The 12,394-nt window shown below is 40.7% G+C and overlaps 2 protein-coding genes across 12 annotated transcripts in view; one reads left to right on the forward strand and one right to left on the reverse strand.

Moving 5' to 3' along the window:
• slco1d1 (solute carrier organic anion transporter family, member 1D1) overlaps positions 1–12,394 on the reverse strand; it is a 790,174-nt gene that overhangs the window by 648,823 nt on the left and 128,957 nt on the right. The gene's annotated exons all lie outside the window — the stretch shown is intronic.
• The window catches only part of si:ch211-266c8.2, a 268,161-nt gene that overhangs the window by 142,753 nt on the left and 113,014 nt on the right, over positions 1–12,394 (forward strand). For 5 of the 11 annotated variants that reach the window (XR_015484043.1, XR_015484044.1, XR_015484049.1 and 2 more), the window contains exon 7: positions 7,055–7,090. The exons of the other annotated variants lie outside the window; for them this stretch is intronic. Coding sequence is in view for 1 of the 5 variants with exons in the window: in XM_087249950.1 (XP_087106076.1) it covers positions 7,055–7,090 (36 nt within the window). In the remaining 4 variants the exon portion in view is untranslated. The remainder of the gene's footprint in view (positions 1–7,054; positions 7,091–12,394) is intronic. 11 annotated transcript variants of the gene reach the window in all.

Raw genomic sequence — 12,394 nt, forward strand, 5'->3', positions numbered from 1 at the left:
AATGAATGAATAGATGGATGGATGGATGGATGGATGGATGGATGGATGGATGGATGGATGGATGGATGGATCGATCATTCATTCATTAAAAAACAATAAAATAAATAAATAAATAAATAAATAAATAAATAAATAAATTAAGTATTCAATATTCTTGTTAAATGAATTGAATAGTTAAAGTTTAGTGCAGTTTGTTGAGTTTTTAGCTTAGTTTATTTTGTTGTTGTTGTTATTCTGCATAATTTGACTTCTCTGTGAACTTTACTTCATATATTTCTACACAATTGACAATTACCAAAACCCAGAATCCAAGTGTTATTGTAATTCCACTAGTGTGGTCTGTATATTTAGGGGGTTTACTCAAATAAGAGCCGTAAATGAGCGATACTCACCTTCAAACTTAATTGTAATGTTGTTGTGCTGGAAAGACAAGGGTTACAAAAGCTGTTGTGGAGGCATTGGAACATGGCAAAATCCCACACCTGTGTCTGGGGTCTGACAGGGGGGACCTTTAACAACCCTAATGACTGTTAATTACAGCTAATTACACAGTTCAATCACCACGCCAATCCCATTTCGAGAGACGCTGCATGAAGGGAAAAAATGCTGCTATTTTGAGCTGTTTTGATGGAGAGCTGGAGCTGGTGTGTGTGTGTGTGTGTGTGTGTGTGTGTGTGTGTGTCTTCTGTTCCTAATGCATGTCTCAAAAGATCTTTAATAACGTATGGTTAATCTGAACGTCACTTTAAAACAGTCTAACATATTTGGAGTCATGTTAGAGCATGTGTGTGTGTGTGTGTGCTTGTTTATGTGATTTACAAGGACACTAAATTGTAACATGACACGGGCATGACTTGTTGTACTTCATTAAGGTGGTCTATGAGGACATCCCTTGAGTTTAAAATGCTTAAATCCAAACTCACAGGGTCTTTTGACGTTCAAAATTTGGGATTTAGTGTTGGGTTTAGGTAGTGAGGCCATTTCATTAGCTGTTTTTACTGTGTAAAATAGTCCTTTTAAACTATTTACTGTATGCGTTTCAAAGCTGATTCCAGCACTTAATAAATGTCCTTGCCAGAAACACCACATGAGAATCACTTGAGCTTGGTGCTGTATGTTCAAATCTGTGTCAAAAGACAGTAGTTAAACCTAAAATCAACCGAATATGTGTCTTATGTTGCTACAGCTTGACGTTGTGTGGACGTTACCACTATGACGTCTATCAGACGTTGGGTTTTGGTTGCCATACCTGACGAATAAATGTCAGTATTTGACGTCAATATGATGTTAGTGTAAGATGTTGGCTCGACGTTGGATTTTGATCACTTTCTAACAACCTAAAATCAACCAAATATCAACGTCTAATATTACAGCTTGACGTTGTGTGGACGTTACCATTATGACGTCTATCAGACGTTGGATTTTGGTTGCCATACCTGATGAATAAATGTCAGTATTTGACGTCAATATGACGTTGGTTTAAGATGTTGGCTCGACTTTGGATTTTGGTCACTTTCTAACAACCTTAAATCAACCAAATATCAACGTCTGATGATGTTACAGCTTGACGTTGTGTGGATGTTACCACTATGATGTCTATCAGACGTTGGGTTTTGGTTGCCATACCTGACGAATAAATGTCAGTATTTGACGTCAATACGTTGGTGAGGTTGACGTTGGTTTAAGATGTTGGCTCGATGTTGGATTTTGGTCACTAATCAACACAACCTTAAAACAACCAAATATCAACGTCTAATATTACAGCTTGATGTTGTGTGGACGTTACCACTATGACGTCTATCAGACGTTGGGTTTTGGTTGCCATACCTGACGAATAAATGTCAGTATTTGACGTCAATACGTTGGTGAGGTTGACGTTGGTTTAAGATGTTGGCTCGACGTTGGATTTTGGTCACTAATCAACACAACCTTAAAACAACCAAATATCAACGTCTAATATTACAGCTTGATGTTTTGTGGACGTTACCATTATGACGTCTATCAGACGTTGGATTTTGGTTGCCATACCTAAAGAATAAATGTCAGTATTTGACGTCAATACGTTGGTGACATTGACGTTGGTGTAAGATGTTGGCTCGACGTTGGATTTTGGTCACTTTCTAACAACCTTAAATCAACCAAATATCAACATCTGATGACGTTACAGCTTGACGTTGTGTGGACGTTACCACTATGATGTCTATCAGACAGTGAATTTTGGTTGCCATACCTGACGAATAAATGTCAGTATTTGAGGTCAATATGACGTTGGTTTAAGATGTTGGCTCGACGTTGGATTTTGGTCACTTTCTAACAACCTAAAAGCAACCAAATATCAACGTCTGATGATGTTACAGCTTGATGTTGTGTGGACGTTACCACTATGATGTCTATCAGATGTTGGATTTTGGTTGGAAATGAAAATTAGGTTGACATCAGTGTTTAATGTCAAGCTGACGTCAACGTTTAACGTCCAACCTAAAATCAACCAAATATCAACGTCTGATGACGTTACAGCTTGACGTTGTGTGGACGTTACCACTATGACATCTATCAGACATTGGATTTTGGTTGCCATACCTGACAAATAAATGTCAGAATTTGACGTCAATATGACGCTGAATTTAAGATGTTGGTTCGACGTTGGATTTTGATGACTTTCTAACAACCTAAAATCAACCAAATATCAACGTCTAATGATGTTACAGCTTGACGTTGAGTAGACGTCACTACTATGATATCTATCAGACGTTGGATTTTGGAAATGAAAATTAGGTTGACATCTGTCTTTAATGTCAAGCTGATGTCATTGTTCAACGTCCAACCTAAAATCAACCATATATCAATGTACTGTATGTTCAAATCTGTGTCAAAAGACAGTAGTTGGTTATAATATTATGATTTACATCATGCACTCGTGCTTTTGAATTCTTGTGCCTTGTGTGTTGATCTTTTAAGAAGTAGTGGCTTGTTTTTGTTTTACTTTTTAACTTCAGGAAACAAAACCACAACCACATCCTGTGGCTGATTATCATGTATATAAACATTTGTGGTTATGAATGTGAAAGTGCAAAATGTGTAGTCGACAGTGTTTTCCGTGATATACACCTTGGAGATAATCTGTCTATATTTACAGATTTTAAGACGGCTTTTCTCAAAATATGCAGTAATATTTGCAACACATCTGTCTCTGAAGGTGACCTATAGCTAGGCCCACATGGAATCTGTGCACGCAGATTTGAGCCCATCATTGATGCTGGTTATTTACTAGTGTAAATGTGTATAAATCTATATTTATTCAGTTTTTAAATTAATTTCAGCAATATTATTCACTGATATGAGAATATTCATATGATTTACCTACAATACAGTTTGTACAGTCATATTTTCTGTCTTTTAGTAGAGATATTATCAAAGTAACAAATACTCAAATGACTGTAATCGAGTAGTTTTACTCAGGAATTGTTTTATAAATGTGCACTTTTACTTCCCCTTGAGGACATTTGTAGAGCGGTATCGGTACTTTTACTCCACTACTGTCCTTTAACCTGCAGTGACTACTGTGTTATTTCTTGTCTGTAGGGATTAGAAAAATCAGTAACAAAAAATCTCACATAGAGGGTAAATCACATCATAATGAAGTACCTCAAGACATGGGCCATTTATAACGGTAGCAAACTGTTTGGAAGCATTAAAAGTGTCCAACTAATTGTCTAAAATCTTTACACGCATTGACCCAGAGACTGTTTAGATGTATGTCACTGATGAGAAGATGGCGGATGTTTACTGTATGATGACGAAATTACCTTTAACACCCAGCAGGCACAAGATGTCAACATGATTAGATTGATGTTGTAACCCAACGTTGTGGGGACGTTGCATTTTGATTGAAAATGAAAATTAGGTTGACTTCAGTGTCTAATGTCGTCATTGGCTGACGTCAATGTTCAACACCCAACATAAAATCAACCAAATATCAACGTCTAATGATGTTACAGCTTGATGTTGTGTGGACGTTACCACTATGACATCTATCAGACGTTGGATTTTGTTTGCCATACCTGATGAATAAATGTCAGTATTTGACGTCAATATGACGCTGGTTTAAGATGTTGGCTTGACGTTGGATTTTGGTCACTTTCTAACGACCTTAAATCAACCAAATATCAACGTCTAATGTTACAGCTTGACTTTGTGTGGACGTTACCATTATGACGTCTATCAGACGTTGGATTTTGTTTGCCATACCTGATGAATAAATGTCAGTATTTGACGTCAATACGACGTTGGTTTAAGATGTTGGCTCGACGCTGGATTTTGGTCACTTTCTAACAACCTAAATTCAACCAAATATCAATGTCTTATGACGTTACAGCTTGATGTTGTGTGGACGTTACCACTATGACCTCTATCAGACATTGGATTTTGTTTGCCATACCTGACGAATAAATGTCAGCATTTGACATGAATATGACGTTGGTGTAAGATGTTGGCTCGACGTTGGATTTTTTTTAACTTTCTAACAACCTATAATCAACCAAATATCAACATCTGATGACGTTACAGCTTGACGTTGTGTGGACGTTACCACTATGACGTCTAACAACCTAAAATCAACCGACGTCGTTAATGGGCATCAAAATAACGTTGACATTAGACGCTGGATAGACGTTGAATTTTGGTCACCTGACATCACAACCTAAATCTAACCTAATATTAATGCCTTTATGATGTTGTGCGTCTGCTGGGCAATAACTAGATGGACTATAGAATGTTACGTTTACACACATCCACAAACGACATGTAAATGCATCAGTTTTTTTACAGCGTAATACTCACTACTCTTGAGTTCTTTTGAAAGGTCTACTCTTCACTCATACCTTCAGTAATATTTACGGCCGATACTTTTACTCTACTGGCACTACATTTTAGGCAAGTACTGGTACTTTTACTGAAGTATGATTTTTCAGTACTCTTTCCACCACTGGATTTTATATGAGCGACCTGCTTTGTTGACCAAATAGGTGGATCTAATTGAATTTGCATCGTAGCCATTTAATTAACGTTTAATAAAAAAGTATTATTTTGTATTTTATATATAAAGGTTTTAAGTTATGATACTCTTAAAATAATTTCGCATAAATCCACAGATTTTTTACAAAATTCTCCAAAAAAATTGCAAAAAATATCCGCAGATTCTGTCTGGCCCTATACTTATGACCTGTACATTAACATATAAGTCTGTACTGTAGGAAGCAACATTAAATGATGTATGTTGTAATCTGGCGCTTTATAAATAAAATAAATTCAAATAGATTTTTTCAAAGGGTGTGTGTGGGGGGGAGCACACTGGTTTATATCCCTGAAGGAATGCAGACGCGGATCAGTTTGGTGAATTAAATCATTCATAATTAATGAAAAAAGTATGAACTTTTAAATTGTAAATAACATTATTACAATCATCACACTCTAAAATGCAGTGTTCCACACAATTCCTTCATGTTGTCCCAACAATAATCGATTTTCACACCTGCCTTATTCAGTTGGGTTGAATCGCACTAGAGGTTGGTTTTCCCACTTGGTTCGAGTTGGTTTGGGCAGGTGTGAATGTAGCGATCGCACTCGAGTGCGCAGCAAAAGCGGACCAAAAAGGCGTACCAAGACCTCCTTTATGAGGTGGAATTGGTACACTTTCAAACAAATCCTGGAGCGGTTCGTTTGTAGTGAGAACATAATCCAAACTAGAACAGACCCAACCGCAGTACTGCGCCTTTTCACTGCACCTTATGAGATGTGGAGAAAAAAGTATTTGTTGACAGCGCTTTATCAACAGTTTTAAACTGAGAGAGGGGTGGGGGGGGTATTAGCTGATGGATCGTTGGTAATATTTCCAGAACATGACCATGTCGCAGTTTAGCTAAATAAATTCAGGTCTCCTCCTGAAGTGACTTGCGATGCACCTTCGCACTTCGCACAGCTGCAGCCGCACTTTATTCTCGAAATGTATAGTTTTAAAACTATATAGTATACTATAACTACATAGTTGGCCGGCAACTAGCTCTCTGCAAGTCTCACATGGTCGCCCACTGAAGCTAAGCAGGGCTGCGCCCGGTTAGTACCTGGATGGGAGACCACTGGGAAAGCTAGGTTGCTGCTGGAAGTGGTGTTAGTGAGGCCAGCAGGGGGCGCCCAACCTGCGGTCTGTGTGGTCCTAATGCCCCAGTATAGTGATGGGGACGCTATACTGCTCAGTGAGCGCCGTCTTTCAGATGAGACGTTAAGCCGAGGTCCGAGGTCGTTAAAAATCCCATGTCCTTCGAAAAAGAGTAGGGGTGTAACCCCGGCATGCTGGCCAAATCTGCCCACTGGCCTCTGTCCATCATGGCCTCCTAACCATCCCCATATTCCAATTGGCTTCATCTCCGTCTCCTCTCCACCAATCAGCTGGTGTGTGGTGTGCGGTCTGGCGCAATATGGCTGCCGTCGCGTCATCCAGGTGGATGCTGCACACTGGTGGTGGATAAGGGAGATTCCCCCCATTGTGTAAAGCACTTTGAGTGCCCAGAAAAGCGCCATAATAATTATTATTATAGTATACTATGAGCAGGGATACAATCTGTCAGCGCAGTCATCCCGCGGTCTCTGCCATTAATTTACTTAATTGGCACTTTAATTCTGACCAATCGAAAAGCAGTTCAAGAAGTAAATTTAATAACATCTGGTCAATGAGTGATGTGGATTTTGTCACATGACTGCATTTTGGTTCTTTTCAACTGATTCCAAAGCAGTCAGTGTAATATGAAAACGGACCAAAACCGGCAGAAAAATGCTGCCATGTATCATTTGTTGCTCTTGGTCCAGACCAAATGAATTGAACTACAGGCGTGAAAGTTATCATTATTACAAACTTGAGTGGATCGAACATAAAATAATTAAGTTATCCTCCCAAATAAACATAAGAATTGTGCTGTTTCCACGCATTTTAAATAAGCAGGTTGATTACGTCATCTTTTGGAGTGATCATGTGTGTGTTGTGTATTTTGTTTTGTTTTAGATTTAACAAAGAAAGCAGACAAAAACTACCCTTGTGGTAAGTAGACGTGACGATAAGTAAATTGTAATGTACGTTTGCAGTGTTTTGCTGTATGTTTAATCAAATGACGAGCAATTATACGCTTCTTTAAAAACACTAAACAACCGTACTAATCCCATTTATGCGCTAATATTTATACTTATTGCATTATGGCGATGGCTCAGTGGTTACCACTGTCACTGCAAGAAGGTTGGCGGTTCAAGTCCCGGCTGGGCCATTCGCTGTTTCTGTGTGGAGTTTGCATGTTTGCATGGCGTGGGTTTTCTCCGGGTGCTCACATGTGCTATACACTGTGAAACTTAATAAGTTAAGGCAACTCAAACAAACAGTTTGGAAACCGATTTCCACGTACCATTCCAAGGGCACCTATGGTGAAAAATCGACTTTTCAAGCAGTTTGGACAGACATGTGTGTAAGTATAGTGTATATACTGTCATATTGGGGTGAAATAAACACACTCAGTCCTTTTATTCAATTTAACAACATATAAACGGTGGACCAATTGGAGCGGTTTTTAGATCGACCGCAACTTTACGTAGGAGTGCGGTCCCCCCGCCCACCAATATTGATTGACAGCTGAGCGCATTAAGATGTCTCCATAGTAATGCATACTGTATACTCATATCGACAAGACAGGACGAGCGCAAAGCAACCGGGAATAAAAGCTCTGTTTAGTTTGCTAGGATCATCAATCATCTTCAGACGTGATCAAGAGTGAGTTTTACAAGTTGAACATGTTTTAAAACGTGTGCACGTGTGTAATGAAGCACAGCCATTCACTTCAGATTCACTTCATCAGCACAGCCGCGTGTCTCTCTCACTGTCTGTGTGTGTGTGTTTGTGTGTGTGGGTCTGCGCTGTGTGTGTGTGTGTGTGTTCTGCGTGTCGACGCTATTTACAGTATGTGTGTGTGTGTCTGCGCTACATGTCTGTGCTATGTGTGTGTGTGTGTCTGCGTGTCTACGCTATGTATGTGTGTGTGTCTGCACTACGTGTCTGTGCTATGTGTGTGTGTGTGTGTCTGCGTGTCTACGCTATGTATGTGTGTGTGTCTGCACTACGTGTCTGTGCTATGTGTGTGTGTGTGTGTCTGCGTGTCTACGCTATGTATGTGTGTCTGTCTGCACTACGTGTCTGTGCTGTGTGTGTGTGTCTGCGTGTCTATGCTATGTATGTGTGTGTGTCTGCACTATGTGTCTGTGCTATGTGTGTGTGTGTGTGTGTGTCTGCGTGTCTACGCTATGTATGTGTGTGTGTCTGCGCTATGTGTCTGTGTTGTGTGTGTGTGTGTGTGTGTGTCTGTGTGTCTACGCTATGTATGTGTGTGTGTGTGTCTGCGCTACGTGTCTGTGCTATGTGTGTGTGTGTGTGTGTCTGCGCTACGTGTCTGTGCTATGTGTGTGTGTGTGTGTGTGTGTCTGCGTGTCTACGCTATGTATGTGTGACTGTCTGCACTACATGTCTGTGCTGTGTGTGTGTGTGTCTGCGTGTCTATGCTATGTATGTGTGTGTGTCTGCACTACGTGTCTGTGCTGTGCTGTGTGTGTGTGTGTGTGTCTGCGTGTCTACGCTATATGTGTGTGTGTGTGTCTGCGTGTCTACGCTATGTATGCGTGTGTGTGTCTGCGCTACGTGTCTGTGCTATGTATGTGTGTGTGTGTGTGTGTCTGCATGTCTACGCTATGTATGTGTGTGTGTGTGTCTGTGCTACTTGTCTGTGCTGTGTGTGTGTGTGCGTGTCTACGCTATGTATGTGTGTGTGTGTCTGCACTACGTGTCTGTGCTGTGTGTGTGCGTGTCTACGCTATGTATGTGTGTGTGTGTGTCTGCGCTACGTGTCTGTGCTGTGTGTGTGTGTGTATGTGTGCGTGTCTACGCTATGTATGTGTGTGTGTGTCTGCGCTACGTGTCTGTGCTATGTGTGTGTGTGTGTGTGTGTCTGTGCTACATGTCTGTGCTGTGTGTGTGTGTGTGTGTGTCTGCGTGTCTACGCTATGTATGTGTGTGTGTGTCTACGCTACGTGTCTATGCAGTGTGTGTGTGTGTGTGTGTGCGTGTCTACGCTATGTGTGTGTGTGTGCGTGTCTACGCTATGTATGTGTGTGTGTGTGTCTGCGCTACGTGTCTGTGCTATGTGTGTGTGTGTGTGTGTGTGTGTGTGTGTGTCTGCGTGTCTACGCTATGTATGTGTGTGTGTGTCTACGCTACGTGTCTATGCAGTGTGTGTGTGTGTGTGTGTGCGTGTCTACGCTATGTGTGTGTGTGTGCGTGTCTACGCTATGTATGTGTGTGTGTGTGTCTGCGCTACGTGTCTGTGCTATGTGTGTGTGTGTGTGTGTGTGTGTGTGTGTGTCTGTGCTGTGTGTGTGTGTGTGTGTCTGCGTGTCTACGCTATGTATGTGTGTGTGTGTCTACGCTACGTGTCTGTGCTATGTGTGTTTGTGTGTGTGTGTCTGCGTGTCTACGCTATGTATGTGTGTGTGTGTCTACGCTACGTGTCTGTGCTATGTGTGTTTGTGTGTGTGTGTGTCTGCGTGTCTATGCTATGTATGTGTGACTGTCTGCACTACGTGTCTGTGCTGTGTGTGTGTGTGTCTGTGCTATGTGTGTGTGTGTGTCTGCACTGTGTGTGCGTGAACTCATTGTTGCATCTCCACAATAAATGCATCAGATACTGATTGGTAAAGTTCTTACTGTAGTATTTCTCTCAAACGCTACGTGAGATCTGCTTCCTGAGGCAGCCGAGGGCGTGTTAAGGCATGTTGCTGACAGGCACGTAGGATCGGTGGGCGGGGATGACTTGCCTTAAAGGCCCAGTGCAAAAAAACAGCAACAACCTTTCCAGCTATAATACAGACACTTCAAACAGCTATAATAAACACTCTGATGGGGGTTTTGAGCTGAAACTTTACAGACACATTCTGGGGACACAAAAGACTTATAATAAATATGAAAAAGGGGTAACCTATGTGCCCTTTAATGAATCAATTTGAGCACAGTGAAACCCAATAAATGAAGAGAACTCAAACCAACTGAGTACTGTAAAATAAAACAAGGATTCCAATAAGAAGGACATTGACATAGCCTGAGAAAACTTTTCACAGAAATCTCATTTTGCATGCTATCTTCATCAAATTTCAAATATAAACATATGAAATACTTGGCTTTCAAGTCATATTTTTTCTAGGATATTACATTAATGTTTTCCTGTGTTTCTTTATGGAAAACTAAAATTAAACACAATACAATTTTTTTTCCCTCATGACTTCATAATGTATAACTTTTTATATTTTTTAACATACAACTTCTCATTTTACCACAGTAAAGCTCAAAGTGTCTTCTTTCTAACGATACATCATTTGTGTTTGTAGCCTACTGGAGTCAGAAACTATTACTATTTAAAGTTAGGTAGGTGTAAATCCCCATAACTGAGTGCTGACAACTCAATATATCGCTTCTATATGAGTACTGTGAACTTACTCCATTTAAGTTGACATAATAATGAGGTATAGCACTGAGTTCAAAACTCTTTTCAAATGAGTGGAATTAACTTCCGTCAATTCTGAGTTAACTACACTGCTTTCATTTGATGTTGGGTTTTACAGTATAGGTCAGGGGTCAGGTGTGAGGGGGCCGTAGGTGAAGACATGGAGGCGGAATGAATCCAAAAGCTGGAGGTTTATTAAACAAACAACTAGCATCAAACAAAGGCAGAATCGTGATCATGAACCAGGCAACGACAAGCAAACAAAGAGGCAGTCCAAAAAGGCAAACAAGGCAGAGTCCAAAATCCAAAAACAGTAGTCAAAAGAGCAGGGAAAAAGGTCAAAACACAATGGCAGAAATAGCAGTAGAAAAACGCTTAGTAGGCAGTGAAACTGGCAATACTTCGCAAAGAACACACATAAGCAGTGTGCTTATACAGTATATGGTGGCTACCAGGAAGTACCACAGAGGAAGTACCCAGTCAGTATTCGGGAGAGAGCTCCCTCTGGTGGGCGGTTGAATGGTAAGCTGCCATTTTCGTTACATTAGGAAGCTTTTTTTCAGCCCTTTCAGATTTTTTTTCCCAATGTATTTTTTAAAGAGCCATATAAGGTGTGTGTGTATAACAAAAAACCTTCATCTATGTCCATGCACAACTCAAAAATAAGCAAATATGAGGCATCACATATGAAGAAAGGACAATTTACAGATTTTGTTTTCTTTTTGCCATCGCCAATTCATGGATGTTTAAGTTTGCGTGCGCGAGGTTACCACAGAAATGTAAGTTTCCACAGAAATATACCATAGAAATGTTAGAAATTTAGCTAGCGCTTTAGTGTTGTTGGGATTCAAGTTAAACCGCAGCACCACATGTGCGCATTGGTTGAAACCTCCTTTTATTGTTAACTGAGTTCTTATTCATTTTGCTGTAGAAAATACTATATAAAGGGAATTTTATTTTATAAAATTGTATTTTGAATAGAAAACTGAAAATAGTTTGTGAAAATGTGACATATTGAAGAGAGAGTTTAGGTCAAAGAGCCACATGTGGCTCCCGAGTTCCCTGGTAGAGGTGAACAGAATAAACTAAATTGGCCGTAGTGTATGAGTGTGTATGGGTGTTTTCCAGTACTGGGTTGCAGTCGGAAGGACATCTGATGCATAAAACAAATGCTGGAATAGTTGACTGTTCATTCCCCTGTGACAAAATCTGATAAATCAGAGACTAAGTTGAAGGAAAATTAATTAAATTAAATAGACTGAGGGTGCTTTCACACCTACACTTTTGTTTCGGAACCTGTCTCGTTTGCCCAGTTAGCGCGGTTCGTTTGGCATATGTGAACAGGGCAATCGCGCTCTGTTCCGCGCCAAAGTAATCGCTCCGAGATCGCTTGAGTGAGGTGGTCTCGGCTCGATTGAAACTAACCCTGGAGCGGTTCGATTGCAGTGAGAAAGCGATCCGATCCGAGCGCGGTTATATCACAGTGTTTTATGGATATGTAATAGGCTTACGGCTATATGAAGAGAGAATTATGAGTAGGGCGGGAAGTTTCACGAGTCTCCGGATGCCCGCAAACGAGTGATGATCTCCCGGTAATCTCGTGTCTCCCTCCCGGTCCTCAAATAGGCATCGTCGCGCATCCTTCTGACCCCTCCCCACCGCATCTCTCCTCAGACACGTCACACGCGCACCCTGTCAATCACCACCAAACCACCACCTCTCCTGACAGCTGAGCGGGACGCCGCAAAATAAACCCTGACCAATGTGAGGAGAGTTTACTCACATGTGACTTGTTTTAGCTCTTTTGGTCCGAT

This window comes from Danio rerio, chromosome 4 (assembly GCF_052040795.2).
Source record: "Danio rerio strain M-AB ecotype USA chromosome 4, GRCz13ab, whole genome shotgun sequence".
Taxonomy (NCBI): domain Eukaryota; kingdom Metazoa; phylum Chordata; class Actinopteri; order Cypriniformes; family Danionidae; genus Danio; species Danio rerio.